Source organism: Polyergus mexicanus, unplaced genomic scaffold (genome assembly GCF_030449975.1).
Source record: "Polyergus mexicanus isolate NDT 795.1 unplaced genomic scaffold, iyPolMexi1.0 SCAF_9, whole genome shotgun sequence".
NCBI lineage: Eukaryota > Metazoa > Arthropoda > Insecta > Hymenoptera > Formicidae > Polyergus > Polyergus mexicanus.
In genome coordinates this window covers 4003246-4028650 of record NW_027223329.1, presented here as the reverse complement: position 1 = coordinate 4028650, position 25405 = coordinate 4003246, and the positions used below count along the sequence as shown (strand labels likewise).

At 33.0% G+C, this 25405-nt stretch overlaps 3 protein-coding genes across 5 annotated transcripts; 1 reads left to right on the top strand and 2 right to left on the bottom strand.

Annotated features, from left to right (window-relative positions):
* Positions 1-808: 808 nt before the first annotated feature.
* Positions 809-13300, top strand: Ca (RCC1 and BTB domain containing protein claret). 2 transcript variants are annotated; one of them, XM_070300945.1, is made up of 20 exons: positions 809-956; positions 1059-1484; positions 1641-2089; positions 2502-2683; positions 3118-3518; positions 3641-3818; positions 4152-4363; positions 4533-4714; positions 4852-4979; positions 5490-5624; positions 5894-6028; positions 6723-6852; positions 7370-7935; positions 8114-8476; positions 8650-9040; positions 9433-9767; positions 10237-11132; positions 11469-11605; positions 11706-11884; positions 12255-13300. In XM_070300945.1, the coding sequence occupies exons 2-20, from the start codon at positions 1084-1086 to the stop codon at positions 12516-12518; spliced, it is 5664 nt and encodes a 1887-aa protein (XP_070157046.1). In that variant the 5' UTR covers positions 809-956; positions 1059-1083; the 3' UTR covers positions 12519-13300. The 2 variants fall into 2 exon arrangements, with proteins under 2 accessions (XP_070157046.1, XP_070157047.1); XM_070300946.1 differs by having other exon boundaries at positions 810-956; positions 6726-6852.
* Positions 11468-19003, bottom strand: LOC138935963 (RRP12-like protein). 2 transcript variants are annotated; one of them, XM_070300949.1, is made up of 7 exons: positions 18961-18997; positions 15483-18901; positions 14980-15165; positions 14780-14896; positions 14500-14653; positions 13482-13553; positions 11468-12667 (listed from the first exon to the last, which is right to left on the bottom strand). In XM_070300949.1, the coding sequence occupies exons 2-7, from the start codon at positions 18865-18867 to the stop codon at positions 12616-12618; spliced, it is 3966 nt and encodes a 1321-aa protein (XP_070157050.1). In that variant the 5' UTR covers positions 18868-18901; positions 18961-18997; the 3' UTR covers positions 11468-12615. The 2 variants fall into 2 exon arrangements, with proteins under 2 accessions (XP_070157050.1, XP_070157048.1); XM_070300947.1 differs by having other exon boundaries at positions 15483-19003.
* Positions 19004-19794: 791 nt separating this feature from the next.
* Positions 19795-23241, bottom strand: Asns (asparagine synthetase). Its single transcript, XM_070301202.1, has 10 exons — positions 23185-23241; positions 22846-23049; positions 22621-22746; positions 21803-22039; positions 21518-21692; positions 21217-21446; positions 21003-21130; positions 20503-20792; positions 20152-20386; positions 19795-20076 (listed from the first exon to the last, which is right to left on the bottom strand). The coding sequence occupies exons 2-10, from the start codon at positions 22969-22971 to the stop codon at positions 19920-19922; spliced, it is 1704 nt and encodes a 567-aa protein (XP_070157303.1). The 5' UTR covers positions 22972-23049; positions 23185-23241; the 3' UTR covers positions 19795-19919.
* Positions 23242-25405: the final 2164 nt, after the last annotated feature.

The window sequence follows — 25405 nt, the reverse complement described above, 5'->3', positions numbered from 1 at the left end:
GCCCGTATCAGACTACGTATTGAAGATTGAAGATTGAAATTTGATCAATCAGAACAAAGAAATTTTAGTTCGTTTTGTTTTGATTAGTCAAATTCTAATCTTTAATCTTCAATCTTTCATTTTCAATGCGTAGTCTGATACAGGCTTAAGACGGTCTTGAAATAAGAACTAACTATGAATACCAGCCTTGGTCTAGATATACTATGTCTATGGTTAAACCTATCGCATAATAGATTTGTTCGCGTTGCTTGGAATTCCCCAAAATTTTTGCGCTTAAAACGAAATAAATATATATTCGGGTGTTGAAGAGAGTGAAAGCGAAGATGCTGAGTGCAAAAAGTTCAAGCAACGCGAACAAACTTAATGTTAGGCGATAGCGATAGCGATAGGCGATATCCAATGAGAGCACTGTTTTTTCGAGAAAGCAGTGCTCTCATTGGATATCATCTGTTGCTATCGCTATCGTCTAGCATTGTGCGATAGACTTTATTATTCCCTGCAGAGAATGTACACCGTGTATGAAAATATAAATCCGTAAATATTCACATAAATAGCTTTTTAAAAAAATGTTTTTAAGCTGAAAATTTTTATTTAAATATTTAATAATAAAAAGAAAAAAGACTTGTTTCAATCATAGAATTCATCGATATCTATTTATTCGCGCATGCGCGTAAAAAGTAATCTGTTACATAGCTGCCAACCTAATCATAGATGATATAAGATATAAGAAAAAGAAAAATAGTAATCAACAGTAATAAAGCAATATATAAATGCATTAGACCATTAGACGTAAAATACATGGCCTCTCTAAGTTCCTGACATTAAATAAATAATAACGATATAATAATTTTAATAATAATTTTAATATATATTACAACACATCTAAATTAAATTATGTAAATTATTGTCGTTAAAAAATCATTTGACAGATAAACTTGGCAATATAAACATTCAAAGTACTTAACAATATTGTTATTTATTTATGTGATATAAAAGTTATTATCAAATTTATATTATATTATAAATGACAGTTATATATAATGTTTTTAATATTTCAGAGAGAACATTTTATTCGCGCACATAATGGTGGCTCCTAATACTATGGCGATGAGTGAAAATTTATTTAAACTGCAATGTTTGATTAAAACCACTGAGATACAGTGTAGCATACAGTGCAAACTTGGAAGAAGATTATTTCTTGCACTGGCCACCAGCAATGCCGAAATTATCCTTTACTTCAAAAAAGAACTTTCCTGTTTACCTGTCGTTAAGAGAATACCTTGGTTTCAAGGGCCACATAAACAAATCGCTACATTTTGCTTTGATCCAAATGGTATTTGGTTATTAGGTATAACCTTGGATGGTTCGTTATATATACTGCCAGCTTTAACTCTAGTCGGTGAAAATTATGTCATTGACAAAAGATGGAAGACAGATGACGCGACATATATTCCTTTTGTGAATCTTCAGCTCTCTCATTTTAGGTAATTGCATTGTATGAGGTATCCTTAACTCTTAAAAATAATTATAAATATATATATCATATATACATACACATGTATATATTTTTTTATCATGTAAATGTAATTATAATTTTATAATATTAAAAGAATTTCTTATATAAATCATTATATTTTTAGACCAACTGCTATTACATGGTGGAAAGATACGAAAATATCTTTTGACATTGGTATCATAGGAACTGAATGTGGAGCGATTATACTTGTCAATCTGTCAAATGGACAACAGATGGATACAACTTATGTTAATGGAAGTATAAGCAGTCTACATATTTGTCAAAATGAAAACAATGAGGCTGCATTTCTTTTGATAACTAGTAAATTTCAACAACAATGGCGTTTATCCTTGGAACAATATATGCATAATCTTTTACACAATCTTGAAAACAAAGAACTTCACTGTGGTGTAAATTCAAATGGTATTATTGATGATAACACAGAAGAATCTGTTTCTAACAAATCTAAACTACAAGAGCTTAAACAGCTCTCTGTCGAGAAACTGGCCATTTTCAAACAGAAATTAATTGATACTAAAAATCAGACATTGGGAGAAAGTTCACAATCCTATGGTAAGTGTATGAGTATATTTTAAAAATACAGAAAACCCGAAGAAATTTTAAAAAATCCAGAAGTAATATTCTTGTGTTAATTTTTTTTTAATTAGGAAAAAAAACTTTATTTTCCTTACAAAAGAACAAACCTAAAAAATTTTTTTAAATACTTTTATTTTTATAAAATTTTTTTTTATTTTTAGTCTATGTCTTAAAATCAAATGTTTATAATACATCATTTCTTAAGTATATATTTATTTACAAGAGAGAAGAAAAAGCTATGTCATTACTTTTATATTGCTTTTGTTAAAAAATGGCTGGAGAAGTGTCACTAAAATAATAAAAAGGTTTTTTTAAACAATGAATACTTCTTGTATATATGTTTGTCTAATTCTGTTTGTTAAATATTAAAAACATGCCAATATTACAGATGCTTCAAATAAAAAGGAAAATCATAATGGGTTTGCTATTAATTCAGAGATATTGTCAGAATCCCAATTAAGTTTTACCAGCCTAGAACCAATATCAAAAGATACTTTTCTAGCTTCACAATATGACAGAGAAGATCGGCAATTGTATACATGCTATCATCCTAGCACTCATCATGTCACAGTAAGACAAAGTTTCATGACGTAATAATCAGCTTATACACATTTTGTGCATGTGTGCGTGCGTGCGTGCGTGCGTGCGTGCGTGGTACACGCACAAAAAGTTATGTGCATATAATTTTTTTTCTTTGCATAAATCAAGTTTCTGTATTGTTAACAGGCAACAGGACATTAATGTTTAAATAAGTTTACATATGAATTTTAATAAAATTTTAATTTACCTTTTGAGACTTAATATTGAAAATTAAAAAAGTTATAAAAAAGATGGTGGTTTATATTAAGGAAAAATTACTCTAAAATTAGAGTTAAAGAATCTGCAATTAGAAAAAATTATACTTGCATTTTCATATATATCTTTCTTTGTTATTCTTATTGCTAGTTATAGATCTAATATAACATTAATATTTATATTAATTCATGTTTAATTTCTTATCCTAGGTGCACGGTCCGAATTTGGCCGTAGTGCCATTATCAATGCACAAAGTGTTCGAGTCATGCGAGACTGTTTTATTGGCGCGCAGATTCTTTTTCATTACCGATATTAATCAACATGTAATATATATAATATCTGATCAATTGTCCGAGACTCATATAAATAAAGACTGCAAATTTAATTCCGAGTCTATTATCGGAACTTTTTCTTTTAAGAGCAGTAAGGAAGTTATACGTGCGGTTTACAAAGTAACAAATTTTGATAATGTGATACACAGAAAAGTCTCTCAAGAGCTAGAAAATAAATGTACTTTACCAAAGAATATAAAGGATATTAAGATTGAAGTACCTAATTTAGATACATGTATAATTGTTACAAATCGCTGTGTATATGAAGTTATTCTAAGGTAAGTTTTATCAGATTTATTATAGTAAAATAATGGGTGGGAGGGATGAATAGGAGACATATTCACGGAATAATGTAAAAATTATGTGTATTTATTAAATTATTTACATACTTTTATTGTAGAAAATCACTTTTTTCCATTTTCATGGAGTTGATATTAAGGAAAAATGAGTTGCAGAAAGCAGGAAGATTGGCAATGATTTTTGGGTTCAATGGACAACAATTGTTGGAATATGCTGGCGATATATTTCTATTAAATAAAGAATTCCCACGTGCGGTAGCCTCTTATAAAATGTCTAGGGTAAATAAGGGCTTAATTAAAAAATAGATAAATCATAGATTGATTTGGAAACAGAAAACTTCACAATATCTCTGTTGAAAATTTGAAGATGTGTAAAAAATTAATTTATAAGTGTATCACATCATGAATCACTCTTCTGAAACATCTAAACTTTTTTTTTAATCTAAGAGATTTAAATATTTTCTCTATTTCCGATGTGCGACTTATTATATATAAAATATCTGTTATTTAAAGAAAAGAAGATGCTATATTGTCAAAAACTTTACACAAAAAGATTAATATTTCTTTATTGATTGTGAGCAGAATTAATTTTGTCCAATATTTATATTTCAGTGTAAATTATTGAAGAGCGTGTTAAAGTTTGCGACGATTGGTCATACCTCCGAATTATTAAGTTGTCTCACCCATTGCTTACTGACACCTGTCATTACTGAGATGCCCACTGCAACAAGGATACATTTATCTAATTTATGCATACTTGCCTTCATCGAAATGATATTGAGGGTTTGGTCAGAACAATCTAAAGCAATTTACAAAGAATTTTTGTAAGTTGCATTTTACAATGCAACTATATTTCCAAAAAAATAATATACCTTTTTTTTTCTTTCACTTTTCTAAAGTCCTCCTGCTAAAGTTGTCGGCATGAAAAATAATGAATCAAAAATAAGTATGGTATATGTACTCTGTTTATAATTCTATATTTTGTATCCTTAGGTACTTTTTATCCACAAATACGTTTTACGACGAATTGCTAGCTATTAATATAGCTGGTCAAACTTATTTATGGGAAGTATTACATCATTTAGCTACACAGAGAAGTTTGTACAGCCAAATGTTAGATATCCTCATGAAGACAGTACAAATGTTTGGCATAAACGACATTTGTCCAAAATCATGTAATGTATACATACATACATACATACATATATATATATATGCACAAGTATGATTGTGTGCATGTGTTTCACAAACAAATTCCAAGTGAATATCATTAATGTATGGAATATAATATGAACTTATGTATATGTTTTAGATGGTTTACTTATATGTTTAAGCGAATCTGATCTGATGCAAGCAATGTTATTGAATCATGATTTAGCTAGGGCCCATATGTTGTTTGTACGCAATAATCTGCGAGAGTCTCAAATTTTCGTGCTTCAGGTAAAAAATCTTAACTTTTAAATACTAACTTTTGATAAAAAGTTACAAAAGTTTGCATCTGGTTTTTCTCTCATTTACAAAATGCAAGATTATTTTTTATTTTTATAATATAAATGTCATAAAATAAATGGATTTTATATGGAAATCAAACTTGTATTGCTGGTGCATATACATTACACGAATGTGAACCATTTATTTTGTTTTTTTTTAATTAAATTTTTCGCTATTAGATAGCTCTGCTAATGAGTACTTATTGTGTTTTGAATAACTTTCAGGCATTCTATAAATAAAGTGAAAACAGAGATATATATTATTTTCCATTTGGGAACTAAATTAACAAATAAATCAAAGAGAAGAAAGCAATATAAAAATATTCTCGATTATTTTACTTTGTAAAATATATACATTAGCGAAAAACAGATTGCTTAATATATTAAAAAAAATTAAAAATTTTACTTTACATTTTTCAAATGTACTACAATTGTGTGCTTAAACTTTGATATTTCACAGAGATTAGTAACATTGTATGATCCAACAAATCCAGTATTACGACCTAAACTGCTACATTATACAGCACGCCATAAAATGGCATTGTGTAATCTACGATCTAGTCAATGCGATTTTATAGATGTTACGGATAATATTGTAAGTACTAAAAGTTATTGTCATACAAGATGTATATTGGCCTGAAATCGATCTCTTTTTTGAAAATATTGTATGAATAATATAGTTTTTTTTCTCTTTCTTAAGAATTATGAACTATCTAAAACGCAGAAATTTTTGTAAATTGATTCTCAGAGTCGTTAATATACAATAGAATAATATATTCTTTGATTAATCTCATATAAGAGCGTATTTATTAGACAAAACTTTAATTTAGTCTTTGGTTATCATGTTATTTATACGTTTTACAGGATGATATGCTTGTGGAAGATATAATAGAAACGTTTATATTAATTTTATTGACTCTTATACATAAAAAACAATTATTAAATTCCAATTACAAATCTACACTTTTGTACGATGTGCAATTGCCAGAAATGAGCAAGGTATAATTCCGTAAAAATTTATATTTTGTAAATTTTAATATATACGAGATATGGTAAAGGAAACGAGGAAAGTTATGGAGAAGCTTTTATCATCGAGAAATTACAAAATTTGAAGCTTACTTTTTTTAAAAACAAATCTAATTATTGATTTTACGGTATTTTTCTGTGCGTCTTCCCTACGTGTTTCGGAATATTTTTTTTTTAATTTTCTTCGGGAATGCTTCTATTGTGCATGTCTTTCAATATATTTTCATATTGTTTAGATAATTTTTGATACTTTGATTTTTTCTTCGTGCGTCATCTCATTTTTCGACATATCGAAGAGATCGTCGTAATTATATTAATACATTGTTTCGAACTTTTAATATTTAATTCCCGGCATAAATAAAAATAAAAAACACGTCTTTTGCATATATAAAATTAGTGTAATATAAATATTATTTATCCAATTTTCGAATATTTTTCTATCTAATATTAATTGTTTCTATTTTTCTAGCATTTTTCGAATGCTTTTGATAGAAAAGATTATGAAAGATTTTTTGAAAAGACTATTTTGAAAGACGAAAATTTTTTCAATTGCGAAGGGAGGAAATGTTATGTATATAATCTCGTTTTTTCATTTGCCGAATCTCGTATTATTCAATTACTCTCACATGGCTATCTACAATTATAATTTTATACTTTTATCTATAAGCAGGAATATTCGGAAATGACGTTACACATTGATTTTAAGAGAAGATCACTGAGCGCTGGATTTTCTCACGTTGCTCTTATTAGAAACGGTAACATCTACATTTGGGGAAGCTCGGTGCAAGGTTGTCTAGGTATATATTTGACATATATTTTTTATTTGGGCAAAAAAAACGTAAATAATAAAATTATGAAGCGTTTTAATTCATACATAACAAGTATAAAATTATAAACGCATATCCACAAATTGTTAAGTATTTAAAGCGCATATCTCTTAGATAAGAAAAAAAATATTTTTTCTATTATATTTTGTAATAATTTATAATACCGATCATCGTTTTGCAAAATTTTTAGAAATTGTTTAAGTTATACATTTTATTATATGTATATTTCTATATGCTCTTTAAGTTGAATATGATTTAAAATAAAAAGTGAAACATGAATATTTTTATATTATATATTAGTTTTTTGGCAGTTTGAAAGCTTTGTTAACTTTGTATTTGTAACTTTCGTTCAATTTATATTGGTCTTTTGATTTCCTTCTATCTTAAATTTTCAATCCTCTAACTTTTTTATATTTCCTTCAATCTGTCGTGTATACATATTAATTCAATAATTTTTTTAAATTTGATGTATATTATTATTAATTAGGTACTGGCTCTAGCGTCTTGCGGTACGGAGCACCTCATGCCATATGTTTCTTCCGAAGTATGGAGATAGAGGTTTTCAGCGTATCGTGCGGACATTGCCACACCTTAGCGGTTACCAACAACGGAATCTACGCCTGGGGATCGAGTCAATTTGGACAGCTGGGTCTCGGCAAGGTGCTGCAGTGTTCGAGTCCAGAGTTGATCGTCTCACTGGCACAGGAGATTATTGTCGACGCGGTGGCCGGGCAATATCACTCCGTAGCGCTTACCGCTGACGGCAGAGTATTTACATGGGGTTGGGGAGTCCACGGTCAATTGGGTCACGGTAACACCGACGAAAAGATCACACCGTCTTTGGTCACGGCTCTGCTCGGCGTGGTTGTGCGCTGCATTAGCGCTGGTTACGCGCACACCCTGGCATTGTCCGTGGACGGTGTCGTATACGCCTTTGGATCCAATGTCCTCGGTCAATTAGGAATCGGTGGAAGTAACGCTAAGAGTTCTGTACCGATGAAAGTATCGTTGCCGGACGCGATAACGCTTATAAGTACCGGATACTTTCATAATGTAAGTCAGTGAACGATACATATATATATATATGACCTATTCTCGTAAAAACGACGGAGATTGATCCTTCTAAGAATCATAATCGTTCATTAACTCTTTAACATCTCATACTTGTAACGTAACATTTGATGTGAATAATAATGGCAATCTGATACATTCGTACCTCGTGTGTTTACAGCTTGCTCTTAGCGATACGAATAAATTATATGTATGGGGCGCGAGTCCTCAGGTTCTCAGATTACAAGCGCAAGCGCAAAAGAAGACTCGTATACTGGAGCAACAAGAGGAAAGGAAAAATAAAACTTTGGAGGAATCGAAGAAAATGTCAAGCGGCGTTATAAACTTGAACGACGAAATGAAAGAACTTTTGGAGGACAATGTGCAAACTATGGAAACGGAAACGATCGCTTCTAGCGTAGAAATGCGAAAGAAACCGTCCGAAAATACAGATTTGAAAAACATTGGTTTGATAGATGAAAGTCAAGCGCATTTAAAGCCGTCTGTGGTCGATACAAGTTTGATAAAAGGACAGATTACTCAGGTTTGTTGAAAAGAATCCAAGAATATTAAAATTTCTTCTTTTTCTTTTTTTTTTTTTTTAAGACTATTTCCGAAAATATTGTCTTATAACGTTAGAAAAAGAGAATTCTGCGTATTTTATGCAAAGCAAATAAGATGTAACTTATAATATATGATCATTTTTTGTGTATTTAGATATCAGTCGGCTGTCACCATAATGCATTGATAACGAAAGACGGTTCCTTATACACATGGGGCCGTAATCTGGACGGTCAATTAGGCAATGGTACAAGGAAGGAGATGCCGATTCCAACACCCTTATATTATAATCCGGCTTCTATTTTCGCACAAATACCACCTAGACACAACGATTTTAAGAGAATGCAGAATCAACGAGACTCGGACAATGGTGACAAGTCGAACGATTTATCGACAAATAATAGGAATGCATCTGAGAACAATGGAAATGTTACCAGTGCATCGAAATCGGAAAATATCGGCCACAATAATAAGGAGAGAGCCAATCCTGTGATTAAAACCATTGGGATCGCCTGTGGTTACGATTATACAGTTGCGATACAACCAAGTTAGTAAAAAACAAATTTTTTTATTTTAATCTTTCTTAATATCTCGATTATTTATCTTAAATTAAAAAAAAACTTAGCAATTTTATCTCGAATGAAATAATCTTAATTTTGTAATTAAATTCAATTTTAATTAACAAATTTTTAAAATTTTGTTTTGTAATTTTAATTATAATATTCTTATAATTTTAGTAACACAAATATGATTTTCTTGTAAACTTTTTAATATTAATTTTCAGACAAAATTATTAACTGTTTGATGAAATTCTTAATCTGAAACTTCTAAAAGATCAAAGCACAATTACAATCCGTGATTGAAATTGTTATTTTAATTACGCAACGTTCAATAGACTGAAAACTAATAAAGTATAGCAAGCGTTGTGCATTTTTTCAGGAGGTACAATACTAGCATGGGGCAATAATAGCAGAGCGCAGTTGGGTCGCATCCCCACGAGAGAGACACGCGATGCTGACGACAAGCTCGTATTGCTGAAATCATCGAAGCGAGTAGTGCGACTTCCCAATACGTTACACATAGCGCTGGATGTTCCTAGTCAAGTACCCGGTATTTCTACTCTGGAGATCTCTTATCAGTCTAACGACGTGTCCTGTTTCGCCGGACTCGTCCGTCCTTTGAGCGTCATCGAAAAATCACCCGGAGAATTGACGCTTCATTACGTCTTGGAACATTTTTATGGTTTATATCGTTCCGCCAGTATCATGGACAAGGTTCGTCGATCATTTCCTATGATTATACGAGACAATAATGAAATTTTATATAATAACAAAAGAATCATTTTTATCATGTTAATCATTCAATCGTTAAACGTAGTCTTATGGATAACATTTCAACGCGCTTTTTGCAACTTGCTTTTTATAATTTGAGGGATCTTATTTCATTTCATAATACTGATTTGTCTTCTCTCTCTATTTTATAGAAAAAAGCAATAAAATAATATATTCATTAATCTCTTTTTCATAAAACATATAGGTATCTTGTATGCACATAGCACAGATATATTTTGATATTTGTGAATATCTATATATACTTTGATATGTCAATATATGTATATATTAATTTAAATTTAAATACATACACGTACACCATATTTAATATCTGTTTTAATTTCTAAATGAAGTTAGACTTTTCGTAAGTGGATGGATTCGAATGTATATCGTCACAATTTTTTTGTTGCAGTGTATCGAATTAGAAAATTATCAAGCTTGTTCCAAGATAGCAGCATTAGAGGGTGACATTCTGACCGCTTTTACATATCAATTGAAGGCGTTACACAAATTAAGTGCTCGCTCATCTATAAGTCATTCAATATCAGAAACAATTCCGCGTGAATCCACAGCTAAAATTATCTTGCAAAATGTGGACGCGACAAAGGATACTGCGTCCTATCGAAGTATCAAGAAGAATACTGAATTGTTCAATAGACAAGCGGAGAAAAATCTCATGGAATCCTTGGAGAACAGCGTCATACGAAACTGGACGAAGATTTCTACGAGTAGATCGTTGAATAATTTGCAAGCGATCGCGCAAGAACTGTACACCTTCGATTGCCAAGGTGGTTTAGAAGAATTATGTATAACGCGAAGAAAGGAGGAAGAATCACCTTCGAACGCGGGTCAGATCTCTGAAGTCGAATCTAACGGAGACGAGCAACGCGAATGGATCGAAAATTTTATCTTCGAAGAAAACGATTCACATAAATCACACGAATTGCATAAAAATATTGTCCGTAACAACGCGCAAAATTTTACACGGTCGATCTCCGCGAAGATAATGATAAACAATGTTAATAATGACAGTCAGATGAATCAGTGCGACGCATATAAAGAGAACATCGCGTTTTCTGACAAAGTGTCCTTACGTACTCAGAGGAATTACATGATCAACGAGACCATAAAGGCGCTAAAGTTTTACTTGAACAGTATTGGTAATGAGGCGAACACCCTGAGATGCGAAGTATTGCGATGTGCGATTCATTTTTGGATCGAGCATGATTTACCTATACAAAGTTTGGAGAATGTTTTTCTCGAACACATATGTGCCATTTATTATCCGCTTGGATTATTATTATTTTGGTGAGTTGATATTACATCATGGAGCAGCTTTATGTAGCAACTTGTGTCTTTTTATCTCATCTTCAATTGAGATTGTAACTTCTTCGCTTTTTTTATGGATACATTTAATGAAATACTCTTGAAAATGACAAAACTCTTTATTTTCTATATTTTTTTCGAATTAATAAAAAATAGAAAATCTATATAATTTTATATTAAAACTTTAATCTCTGACTACAGAAGAAACATTTTTGACAGATGTATATATACTATATACAGTTCGGGAATCCCTGAAATATCGAGATCGAAATGAAATGTGAAACGAATCAATTCATGACATTGTGATTTTTTTTATAGCCAAGAAGCGATAGGAAGATACCTGGATGCAAACAAGTGCGATAAAGGGGGCAAGAATAGTTGGTGCACGAAGGACTTATTCTCGCTCAAATTTTGTCTTCAAGTATTATCGATGTTGATGCAACATGTAGATGAAGGTTACGCATTTATACTAATTTTTTTTTTTTTTTTTTTTTACTTTCGAAAAACAGACGTGAATTCAATGAGAGTAACGCTAACGAATAATTTATATTTTAGACAATACCATGCCCGAATACATCAAAGTCTTCTCCTGTTTAATGGCCGACAATTATGGGGCACCGTTAAACGGATATCCGGGCGCGAGTAGAAACAATAGCCCGCAAGAAATGATGGAGGGAATTATTAGCACAGTGTCCTCCGAAATGGAAGACTCCAAACTATTCACACACATCAAGGTAAAATACTTTATCTATCGCTAATCTACAAGATATATATTTCACTATGTTAGTTTACATTAAATTTAATTGTATCAAATTAGCGTGATTCTTTACATTATATTACAATACTTATTTTAAAGAAAATTAGTATCGTATATATCACATGTTACAATAAATATATCAAATACTATTCATCCTCCTCTCGTCTTCTCAAATATAGAATCATCGATGTCCCTAGATCATTGATGCACCTTCTTTCACTTTTCGCAGAAATTTAAAAACTTTGTGATTGTTTTACGTGATTTTGAAAAATACAATTTTATTATATTTATATTAATTATATTATAATTTATATTGCATATTATATTTAAGATATTTATATTAACAGGATTCGGATACTGTAAATCGTTTGCTCATAGTGGAAGAGGATAATATGGTGTTTACTTGTGGACATCATTTTCCAATCTCTATATATAAGACGGACGTTATTCCAAGGATGGAAACCGAATTATTAACGTCTTCATTGCTAGTTCTTCCATGCACATCACAGTATTTAGGAAACATGTTATCTAGTACGTCTAAGCCAGAAATCCTGTGCCCATTGTGTATAGTCGAAGCATTGAGATTGATAGTGGAGAAAAATTACGAATGAAAGTATCTCTCCGAAACATATAGGCGTAAAGTCCGAAAGATAGTTTCTTCTCTCAGCAATCTAAAAACACACGAGCGGGTTCCGCTAGCAAAGTACATCAAAGTGTGATCCTTCCGTTACGCATGCATCTCTCATTCTTTTTTTTCTTTCTGTAAAGAATAAGATTATTCAGTTTATTAATATATATTAATAAATCAAGACAAAGAGTGACATGACACAAATATATTAATATAAATTAATTTATGTAAATATATATATGATTAAAATAAAAGAAATATCAAGAGACATGATAATGTCTCGCATTAAATTCAAAATGTAACGGGTACATTTATTTGATTAGTATATGTGTATGTTAACAGCGCGTTAACATGTTTTTTTAAATAAAAATTTTTTTATACTTATATATGTTTCACTATTTTCAAAAAAATGCAATTTAGATATAGTATCTTTTTAACTGGTTAACCAGTTCACTGGTGGATCCGAGATCAATGTTTTGTACCCCAAAACTAGTAACAGTAAATAATTTTGTATTAGTCATCGAGCCAAAAAACATGAGTGTATTAAGTTTAATGTAAATCCCTTGAAAACTGGAAGAGTTATTCATGGTGCATTTTTCCGCCCATATACGAGTCATTACCAGTGAACTAATTAATGTGTTAGAAATAATAATAAATTTTTAATATAAATTTTTTGTATATTTAAATGTTTTACTATTTTTAAAAAATTGCAACTTAGATACAGCATCTTTTTAATGTGTTAGAAATGACAATAAGTAAATTTTTTTATTAATTGTCCTACAATATTTCTATATCACTATTTTTGTAGAAAATTAAAGCAATTATTTTGTACCACAGTTTTTCTGGTTTGGATAAAATAATACTATATTACATAACAATTTTTCACATTTGTCGCATGGACTCACTTTTTTTACTTATTAAAAAAAAAAAAAAAAAAAAGTTTTACCTTTGGTACAGGACAGAAGAAACAGAACAGTTTTTTCCGTTACGCGTGCACCTTTCATTCTTCTTTTTCTTTCTGTAAAGAGTAAGATTGTTCAATTTATCAATATATTAATAAATCAAGATAGAGAGTAATATGACAAATATATTAATATAAATTAATTTATATAAATATACAGGATGAGGCATTTATATTAAGACATCTAAATATCTAAAAAATAAAGCAAGATAGAAAGAAATATTTCAGACAAAAGTTGTTCTAAGAAGATCATAAGAAGCTGCCATTAGTTTGACCTAGGATAGAGGCGCTTTGGAGATTTCAATGTCAATCTTGTTTTTTTAAATGGAAACATCCCAATTTTTTTACATAAATCGATTCCTTGCAACAATATTCTGCATAAAAAGTTATAGGGGTATGATGGCTAAAAATTTAATAGTTTACGAGATATTTTATACTTTATTTTATTACTTTACTTCGACATAATTTTACATAAACTATGAAATATCTCATAAAATTATTTATTTTACAATAATGTTATCTTAATATTTTAAGTTCAAAAAATGAGAGACATCAATCAGTGTCAAGAAAATAAAACAAGATTGACATTGAAATCTCCGAAGCGCCTCCACTCAAGGTCAAACTAATGGCACCATCTTAAGGTGGGTATATACTTAGCGAACGAACAGCGAATGCGAAACGTTTTGAACGTTTTTCTCGCACGAATTATCTTTGATGTACCGCTTCGTGAGGGAATCGAGCCGAATGCGAATCGAACATTCTGTTCGCATTCGCTTTGGCGTATATATCTGCTGAATGATAATAACGAACGTTTGCATTCGCTGTTCGTTCGGTGTTCGTTCGCTAAGTGTATACCCACCTTTATGACCTCCTTAGAACCGAATAACTTTTGTCTGAAATATTTCTTTCTATCTTGCTTTATTTTTTAGATATTTAGGTGTCTCAATATAAATGCCCCATACTATATATATATGATACAAAATAAAAGAAATATATTGTTAACCTTTTATTTAATGCGGCTCTCGTTAAGGGTAGATACACGTAAGGATCTGGTTTACCCTTCCTCTTAATATCTCCTCCGGCCTTCACCGCGCGATATTCCGAACCAAGTTCCACCTTTCTCGCTTTTAGCGATCGGTGAATACCCGAGCCACCAGCTAAAATCAGAGATCGAAACTAAATTAATTAGATTAATCAAGATAGAATAATTTCTCGAGAAAAAGATCGTCTCTAAGAACTTATCACTCTATGGAAAATTAAATTTGACGTTTTTGTTGAGATACCTTGGTATCTCGACGTTAACTGACTCTTCAAGCTTATCATGTCCGACGTGCTTTCGCTATATTTCCTTTTTTTACCGGCATTTTTCATGGCCGCCACCGATACATCATCCTCACCCTCTATAAAATATAGAAAATTATCACGAGGTATGCAAGAGATATATCATTAACACAATCCTAAATAAATTCTAATAATATCTTACCATGACCGTCCTCTTCTGAATCATTTTGAAGGAAAGAAGCTTTCTGCTTCTTACTCCTGTCCTCTGTGTCACTGTCCTTTTCATTACCATCTGTGATGATAAGGCGACCATCGGGTGCGGTTTTGAAGCTGTGATCCTTCACCCTTTTCACTGGAATTTTCAGATTTGTCACGCCCGGTTGTGTAGCTGAAACGTACAAAACTGAATAATACGAATCTTTTTCTTCGCAATTATTGCGAGCAGTTCTACAAACATTAACTACAGTTAGACGACATTTAATTAATTTTCTGCTTTTTTCTATTCTGCATATCTAGACAGAAATACAGTTGTGAACACCAATTTAATTATTATAACTGAGAAAAAAGAATAATACATACAAGATCAATTAAGAAATTCGGCTTAATTAACTAAAAGAAAAATTAGAGAATCCATTAAATGTACCAAATCAATTGTAAAAAAGAAACGTTTATGAGAAGCTCCAAAAAAAATGACCATAAACCAACTTGTGATATTTCTGGCAGCTGCGGGATCTATAAGATCAACTATGTTCCCCTCGTTCTCTTGAATCCAGGCATCCTTCCTTGACGTTCTCTTCTTGCTTCTCGTCGGTCCCTTGTTTTCCGTCGCCTCGAATTCCTCATCACTATCAGCTAATATCTCTTCTATGCTCTTAGGCCTCCTCTTGGCGTTAAATTCCATGTCGTCCTTCTCCAGCTTCTTTGCCCTTTCAAGCTCTCGTTTCTTCCTCTTCACATCCTCAATTTTGTTGATATTCTTCAGCCTTTTGTGCAGGATCACGTCTGAAGCCGGTATCATATTCGATATCGGCCCTATGCCATACTTCCTTATCAATTTTGTAAAGATGTCGCGTACCTTTTGGCGAAAATGACGCTTACAATCCTCGTTCATTCGCGACAGAGCGTCGATCATCTGCGATAACGTCGGGGCCACGACGGTAGACGGCATCACATTGATGTATACCTTCACATATGACAATGCCGATTCTACCACCTCCCTTGTGGGACTCGTCAGAATCGTACAGACGTGCCCCAAGATTTCTCCGATAGTTTCCATGCCCAAAAAACCGTTGTAATGATAAGTGAGGGTCGCCAGAGCCAATAGACTAGCACTAATGTATTTTTGTTCACCGCCTAAACCCACCATCAACATGTCTGTATAATCCTTGAGATGCTCGGGATTGTTCAGGAATTTCTCGGCGATCATGTTGAGCAACTGATACGCCGTATTGCGACATCTTTCGTTTATATTCTTGATGCCGAGTACGGCTTCCGGTACGACGGCCTCCAGGAATTTGGTCTTCTCGAGCTGCGGATGCAACTTGACGAGATGCATCAGGCATCGTAGACGAGCGCCTTGACTCGTCTTAATCACGCTGGTCGCCGATGTTATCAGTGTTTTCTGAATCTCGCGTCTGTGCTCCCGCAGAAATTGTTTGCACACTTCTCGATCACTCCCGCACATCTCCTCCAGGAATCTATAAGCTTTCTTCTGCTCTTTTTGCTTGGTGCCGTCCTTGAGGAGCGGTATGCACATGTCGTAGTACTTTCTTAGCTTCTCGATGTTCGTGTAGCCGATCAGCACTCTTATCAGATCGTAAACGCTATCCTTGAAAAAGTCGTTCGCACCAGACTCATCGAGCTTGCTAAGCGCGCGTTCAAACATCTCGTTCGCTAGGTCGCTGCTCGCAATTGTCATATAAGTCTTGATCGTATCGAACGCGGCGAGACGTTGCCCCTCCTCGTCCGTACCGCTCGGTTTCGTTGTGTACAGGTTGAAAAGAATCGGAAGATAGTTCTTGGCGAAGCGAGCGAGCTCCGCGATGTCGTCAACACACTCGTCCCGCGTCGCTTTTCCGATTAGCTTTCTTAGAGCCGCCATTACGAGTAACTTTAGATCCTTTCGGTCGCTGAGTGTCATACCTAACAACTTGGCGATACTCTTAAAATTGTCCTTAACATCGCTAGCATCGTTGCATACGCTCGGCAAGATTGACCAGATTTGCGGTATCAAAAATTCGTATGTCTTCCCTTCCATGCCTGCCTTACTCTTCTCCTCGCATATCAGGGCAATCGGCAGCAGAACGTCTTTGAAGAAGGAGATGGTGCCGCCCGTTACGCAGTCTTTCAACAGCGGGATCAGCCAACCCCGCTTCAGATTTATCGCGCCGCCGTCGACTTGTAGAGGGAGGATGCTCAACACGACCTGCGGTCCCATAGCTCTAACCGCAGCTCCAACAGCGTATTCCACGTCGCTGCTATACGCAAAGTTGTAGGAATCTCGCAGCTCTCCCAGGGACTTGACAATATCTGTAAGACCCCGAAGCTTTGACTTGCCGGTTATTTGGAAGAGCGAAGCTATGAGATGAAAAACGTGATGCCAGGCTTCGAGGTATTGATAACTCAACGTTTTGTGCATTAACGAAATAATCTGACTCAAGGTGGAAGTGTACCTATCAACTCGCTCCTCGCTCTCGCAGAGAGGCGCCACGCACTCTTGTAGAATGATCTTGACGGTGTTCGACGCGCCAGTTATGACTTCCGTCTTATTGGATAACCAGAGTTCGGTACATTTCTTCAACATTCTCGGTATAACATAATCCAATATCGTCGATCCCACGTTGATGGCCGAAGAAGCATTTAAAGTGATGTATACCAGATTGCAGTGAGCCTCCTGCATGACCGCCAACCATGCCAAGGTTGGCTGCACGTCGGTCGCGGATGGTTGATAATCATAAAGGGCTCTAATGATATCCTCGTTTCTTTGCAGTGGTAACGTCGCCTCCGATGGCCTAGAGACAAATAATCCATGCAATGTTTGTAGACAACATGATGTTATCAATACATTCTTCAATGTCATGATACTCAATAGATGTTCGCAGATGGTCTTCACGTGCGACTTGGGCAGCTGATGCATTATGTCCTTCAACAATGTAAGGGTATGCAGAATAGTGGTGACTCCCAGTGATGATCCTGATTCACAGGCGGCATTCAATTGCCCGATGCAGTGCGTCGCGACCTGTCCCGCGGCCGGATGATGTTGAGGCAGCTTCTCGCTCTTCATTATATCGCTGCCCTTGAGGACGGCGCATATACCGTGTTGGGCAGACTTGCGTACCTTGGGCTTGGCATGAGTGGTGAACGACAATATAGCATCCAGTACTCGCGTGATCGAGGGATTAGCCCAAGCGGCGGCTTCCTGCGCTCTCAGCAACACCGAGAGACAGCCTATGCAATGTCGCAGGATGAGAAAGTTCTCGCTCACGGCGTATTTAGATAGGATCTGGAGGAAGACCTGGCTTGTCGCGCCAAATTGTAAATTAAGTACGCCCCTTGGCACAGTTTTCAAGCTCATTCCAAGTAGAGATAGCGTTGCAGCTACAGAAGTGTCATCCTCGATCGCTTCCAGGGTGGTCATCATCGCTGCAAAGTATTCTGTTGAGATTTCATTACCACCCCTCTGCTTGATGACCTCCGTGACGGCCGACAGCATAGCCAGCATCTCTTTGTGTACGAGCGAGGTGGATTGAAAGCGACTGAGGAACCTGCCGAAGGAAACGTTGCTGCAATTGCTATAATCGCTGGCGTATGTCTCGGAGGAGCTGTTCGCTGTTCCGTCCACTGTGCTCTCAGGCAGTTGATCTTCGTCGTCGATGTCGAGTTTCGCCAACTGCGGCTGGATACTACCCTGGATAGCGTCGTGTTTCTGTAGATCCTCTCTCGTAATACCCGGCGTACCGGAGAAATCCTTGAAGAACATACCAATGGCCTGTTCGCGGTGCCTCGTGATCGTCGGGTTGGAATTGGAACTCTGACCCTTGGCCCATCGCTTCGCCTTCTTCCTGCTTCCTAATCGAGGCAGCTTAGCCATCCTGTTCTTTTTTGTCTTCACTTTTCTTTTTCAACTGAAAAATAACTAATAACTAAATACGAGCACGTGAACAGAGAGATCAAGTAACCTTACTTTCACTCTTTTCTTCTCGCTTTATAAATTTCCGTTCCGTTCAAGTGTACAACTGTAATGCACAAAAACTTCCTTGGAAGAAATAGGAATTTCAATTTCCAGCGTTGCCTACAACATAAAATGGAGAATTTTTTTCGCGCATGTGCGGCGGTATACAGCGAAATGAAAATTGCCCGCCAAATTTCAAATTAATAAAACTTGTGTAAAATAAGTCTGTTAACTCATACATTTTTGTATTTGTTTTGAAAGATATTACAAATTTAATAATGTCAAAATATCCATGTTATTATAAAAAAAATTATGCATTTTTTTTCCTAACACAAGTAGTTTCTGACACTTGTGAGACATTCTATATATATATATATATATTCTATTTCTTCAAATTTTAAAAATTTTCACGGAATTATATAAAAGATGAACAAAACATCTTCTTACTCTTATATGCTAAATACTAATATATTGTATTGATTGGAAAAAAAATTAAGAACGTTTAAAGCAATATATTATTTTATTGTAAAAACAAAAATAAAAATAATATAAACAAAAATAATATAAATAACTTTTGGACTCAATAAATATTAAGATCTGCTAAATAACGTTCTCGAGCTGAAAGTATCCTAATAATGGCACGAGCTGATTCCAAAAATGTAATCCAAGATAAAAAAAAAAATAAATCTTTATCTATTAATGCTAAAATTATGTCTTCTCTGAGATTATTCATGTATATATCACGTTATATATATAATAAAAAATATGCACAAACATTGCATTAAACATTTCTTTAAAAATCTATAATAAAAATATCTTATTAATATTTTTTAATTTCATGCAAAAGTATCTAGAGTACCTATATGTATATATCATATAATAATAATAATAATAATAATAATAATAATAATAATAATAATATAATAATAATATGTATGTGTTTATGTTTTATAAGATATTTATCCTCTTTTTTAAATTATTTTCAGTCGATCTTTTTCGTCGGCATTTGCAGCATAATGTTTGATGAATCTAGCAGATGGGTCCGTAACATTCTTTACCCACCGCGGCATCCAAAAATAAGGTATAAAACTTTCCGCTTGTCCTTTGTAATGCGACTCGAAGATATTTCTAACACAAACAAAAGATAAAGCATTATTAAACAGTAGGAAAATTTGCTTACTAAAATTTCTCTATATACGTTACCTATAATAGAGTGCTTCTTTTGTTCTTGGTGTGCAATGAGGATATTTAGTGTAAGCTGCATTCAAATCTTCGTCATGAACATGATTTTCTATTATTTCTTGTATCACTTGAAAAAGAGATTTCTTAATAGATGCAACTCCATCACTGAAAGCTTCTTTATGTCTCCATAGTATATGCGAAGGTAATAAACCGGTCTCATCAAAAGCAGATCTTAACAAATGTTTTTCAATTCCATCTGTAATAATGTATACATAGTATACATATTGGTTTTTTTAGTATGCTTTCCTTTATGGACAATTGAATAATATTATTTGCAGCATCATTTATAATGTTCAATTGCTATTGCTCTACCTTGAGGTTGTCGTATATTGGGATCCAAGGACAAATAATACGACGTGAATTGAAGATCCAAAAATGGTACTCTCAGCTCCAAACTGAATGCACTCGTCGTGCGATCAGCTCTTAAACCGTCATATAAATATATATCCTTCAATAATCTTAGAGATTCATTATGAGCGTCTGCTGCACTTGGAGCATCTCTGAAATAAATATAGCCCTGCGCCAATTCATCCGCACCCTCTCCGCTGAATATCACAGTTGTCTCTGTATTTTGTTTTATGTACCTCGAAATAAGATACATTCTGCAAAATAAAAAGTTTCTTCAATTCTATTATACATAGAACATTCCATCACTATAGTCATAAAATCTATCTTTTTTTAATCAAACTAAGGCAGATAAAAAAGATTATATATGAATCTTATACTGAAATTTTTTGACTTATAACATTGAATAATTGAAAAACTAAATCACACACATTTAATATTATGTGTATTAATGTAATTTGTTTTACCCTATCGAAGCTCGAATAGTCGTAATGTCATATGTTTCTAGCGAATAAATAACATTATTCAATACATCAATTACATCTTTCTCTGTAAAGATAATTTCATGATGCTCACTTCCAATGTAATCTGCAACCTATATTACATAATAAAAAATTGAAACTTTTAAAAAATTACTGATGAAGAACGAAATGGGACAAAAGTGTGAAAACTTCTACCAACCTGTCTTGCAGCAATAATATCTGGACTGTCACCCATACCTATTGCGAAACTTTGAATCTTGTATGGTAAATTATGTTCTTTTGCCTGTTTCACTAGTAGAGCTGCAACCAAGCTAGAATCTAATCCACCTGACAATAGACATCCTATCCGTCTGTCAGCCATTAATCGTTTTTCCACTGCTGCTGCAAGTAGCTTTCGAATATTGCTATGGATATCTGTTGGACTCAAGACTGCAAAAAATAAATTAGACATACTAAAATATGTACTCTCCATGTGTATTAATAGAATTTCATCTACTCACTAGGCCAAGGAACATACATATGGAAAGAAGGTTTGTCACCAGGTTTATGATAACTGATACTAGACAAGACCTTTGTTCGACCATCATGTAAAATTTCATATTCCTCGTAATAGCCTGGAGGAAATGGTTCTAATGTCCATTTGCCATTTACACATTTTGTAATTTCCATCAAACCCTAAAATAATTTTGTCGCATTAGTAAATTATTTTATAGAGATGTATTTATATATAAAATTAACAAAGATCTCGAGGAAAAATTAATTTTTTAGTTATTAATGCAAGGTACCTTACTCTCCGAAGAAATGGCTAATTGTCCATCATCTGAATGTAATCTAAATAGTGGTCTGACACCATATGGATCTCTGCCTATTAGAATTCTCCTTTTGACAACATCCATTAAACAAAATGCAAATACACCATCCAGAGATCGAGCAACATTGTCAGCACCAGTGCATGTATATAAATGCATAATCACTTCCACGTCACACTTAGTTGCATATTCAAAATGATATTGTTTCTGTAACTGCAATATATTGCATTTATATTGTATATTATTTGATAAGAATAGTTGTTTCATCTTTTCCAATAAAATATCATATATATTTGTATTTTAAAATATAAAAATAATAATTTAAAGTATCATTCAGATTCTTAATACAAAAAAAAATAAGAGCTATTAAAAAGTGATGCTTTTTAAAGAAATCTGTTACATTGATGAAATATGATACAAATATAAATATGTATATATATATATATATATATATATATATATATATATATACATACATATACATATATAAACATATGTAAACAAGCATATAAATTTGTTACTTATACAACACAGTTATTGCTTAAATATGTTTTTATATACATATTTATATCATTTTATTCCATTACTGCAGAGATATCTCAGTGTTAAAAAGTATCAATCTCTCATCTTCAGCAAATCATAATTTTTTTTTATAAATCAAATGACAAATTTCAATTAGTGTTTTCATATTCCGCTTGCCATAATAATTATGCAACATTACCGAGCTTTGTTCAAATTGCCAATATTACTTTTAATAATATATAATAAATATGCAAAAAATCAAAATATATTACTCTATCACAATTATATATCTCCCCATTGCACAAGAGGAAAAGATTTGGGTATTTGTGTATCCTCATTGGCTGCATCCCATATAGGCCATCAACAATGGCTAATCTGTGAAATCCCAGATATCCATTCTGAAAAAAAAAAAAAATATATATATATATATATTTATGAAAAAAAAGAAAAAGAAAAAAATATCAATATAAGAATTCTAATTTTAACACAAGCGATACCTTAACTCTGTTATCATATTCGATTTTGAAAGCTTCCGGGCCTCGATGTGATATCTTGTCGAAATTTTCGCAGATGCAGACTAAGGGCTGCGTCTTCAATCCAAACAATGCCCAAATTCCACACATTATTTTTTTCTTGATAATCGTCGATTTCTCGATATTACTGATCGTTGTTGCCACGTGTTATTTTGATATAGATCCCTGCTGTTATAAAAAGAAAAGAAATTTTATAGAGGAATCATTGTAAAAAAAAAAGCTCAATGGTCGTAATATTACACGATAATTGTAATATTATTTGATTCGTGAATGACGTAATAAAATAAAGTATTAATTAAATACCTAAGAGATGAATCTCTAATTAGATACACATACTTTCGCGCGCCACGTGTATCCACGTATATACACGTATATACACGTATACGCACTTGTCGCTTCTGCTCTGTTAGGCCGATATTACATTTGTCGTACGACAACTTTTTAAGCATATTGATTGGCTGCAAAATAGAATCTTTCTCGAGTCTCTAGAAATTAGCTAATCAATGCGCTTAAAAAGTTTGTCGTACGACAAATGTAATATCGGTCTAATACGGACTTTAGGCCGGTATTCATAACAGTTGTTATTTCAAGACCGTTTTAAGTACGGTCTTAAGATGCTAATATGGCTCTGCGATTGATTTAGGACAGCTTATACCCATATCAGACTACGCATTGAAAATTGAAGATTGAATATTAAAGATTGGAATTTGACTAATCAAAATAAAAGGGACTAAAATTTCTTTGCCCTAATTGGTCAAATTTCAATCTTCAATCTTCAATCTCAATCTTCAATGCCTAGTCTGATACGGGCTTAATACGACCTTTATGGTTTGTTCTTTTTAGCTGAACTGCCTGCACTAGGTCCGAAGGTAGAGCAAGCAGTGCAGAATTCATATTAACCCGGAAAATTAAAAATATTTATTGAAGCAACAATTGATAAAAAGAACTTAAGAAGTAAATAACGGATGTTCGTATAATAAAATAAATCACAAAGAAAAAACGAAAAACGCGACATACATATTAATAAATTAGATTAAAATAATTAACATACTATCCCAGTCAGCCAGGTCTGTTCTAACAGATATTGCCAAGTGCTTGCTACAAATTATTGTCAGCAAAAAGGCTACAAATTTGGTACAAGAGTTGTTATTACCGATTAAGCTGGCAGATTGCCGGCAAGAATCAAGCAAAGCTTGCTAACATAACTACACAGCAAATTGGCGGCAGAAACCGAGCAAAATCTGCAGCTTATTACAAAGTATTATAAAATAGTTCAGTCGCTTATCGCTATGCGGCGCGTTATTCATTATCTATACCCGTATTCAAATTCTTGTCATGAGTGTATATAAAGCCTACAAAATGCTAATAATATTATAATATATATATTTCTATCAGTTCAATTTTTGACACAATTCTTATACAGGAAATTCAGATATTGAATTGATTTTTTGCAAATCGAACAGATAATTGTTCGATTTTCACTTATTCAAACAATTTCTGTCCAAAAAGATCTTTAATTTTATAAATTAAGTTATTTGAATTTACCTATATGTTTTAACATATTAATATATGATTTTATATAATGTCTAATTATCTAATGGTCATTTTATGACCAAAACTTATCATCATTTTATTACTTAGGGTTAAGGCTTTAAATCTATTTAAATATATATTTTTATATGAATGGCCAAAAGTTGCAGAATTTGTTCGGTTTTTGCTGACAATCTGCTATCAGATTGTCTTGCGCAGATCTTGCTCGATTTTTGCCATCAATTTGACATCAAATCATGTCAAGCTTTGCTCGGTTTTTGCCGTCAATTTGCTGTCAGGTTATGTCAACAAGCTTTGTCACCGAAACGCAAGCTTAATGCGGACACAGATGGCACTACTGGATTTGTTACCAAGTTTTGAGCGAATTTGATGCCAATTTGGCAACAATTTGTTATCAAATTGCTTACTGGGATAATTTACAAGACGTGAATAATATAATATAAATAAAATGAAATTAAAAAATAATAAATAAAGCGCTGCAACGTCTGCGCTTTATTTTTTAATTTTGTTTTATATTATCCCAGATAGCAATTTGTTAACAAATTGTCGCCAAATTGGCATCAAATTCGCTCAAAACTTGGTAACAAATCCAGTGCCATCTGTGTCCGCATTAAGCTTGTGTTTTGGTGACAAAGCTTGTTGACATAACCTGACAGCAAATTGACGGCAAAAACCGAGCAAAGCTTGACATGATTTGACGCCAAATTGATGGCAAAAATCGACCAAGATCTGCGCAAGACAATCTGATAGCAGATTGTCAGCAAAAACCGAACAAATTCTGCAGCTTTTGGCCATTCATATAAAAGTATATATTTAAATAGATTTAAAGCCTTAACCCTAAGTAACAAAATGATGATAAGTTATGGTCATAAAATGACCATTAGATAATTAGACATTATATAAAATCATATATTAATATGTTAAAATATATAGGTAAATTCAAATAACTTAATTTATAAAATTAAAGATCTTT

Coding starts and splice junctions, on each gene's coding strand:
- LOC138935963 (XM_070300947.1), bottom strand. CDS start 18,867: ATGGCTAAGCTGCCTCGATTAGGAAGCAGGAAGAAGGCGAAGCGATGG. Junction 15,166..15,482: donor AGCTGCCAGAAATATCACAA/GTTGGTTTATGG, acceptor TGTACGTTTCAG/CTACACAACCGGGCGTGACA. Junction 12,668..13,481: donor TCTTCTGTCCTGTACCAAAG/GTAAAACTTTTT, acceptor TATTCTTTACAG/AAAGAAAAAAAAGAATGAGA.
- Asns (XM_070301202.1), bottom strand. CDS start 22,971: ATGTGTGGAATTTGGGCATTGTTTGGATTGAAGACGCAGCCCTTAGTC. Junction 22,747..22,845: donor AATATGATAACAGAGTTAAG/GTATCGCTTGTG, acceptor TTTTTTTTTCAG/AATGGATATCTGGGATTTCA. Junction 21,447..21,517: donor TATGTATGTTCCTTGGCCTA/GTGAGTAGATGA, acceptor TATTTTTTGCAG/TCTTGAGTCCAACAGATATC.
- Ca (XM_070300945.1), top strand. CDS start 1,084: ATGGTGGCTCCTAATACTATGGCGATGAGTGAAAATTTATTTAAACTG. Junction 9,768..10,236: donor CCGCCAGTATCATGGACAAG/GTTCGTCGATCA, acceptor TTTTTGTTGCAG/TGTATCGAATTAGAAAATTA. Junction 11,606..11,705: donor GATGCAACATGTAGATGAAG/GTTACGCATTTA, acceptor TTTATATTTTAG/ACAATACCATGCCCGAATAC.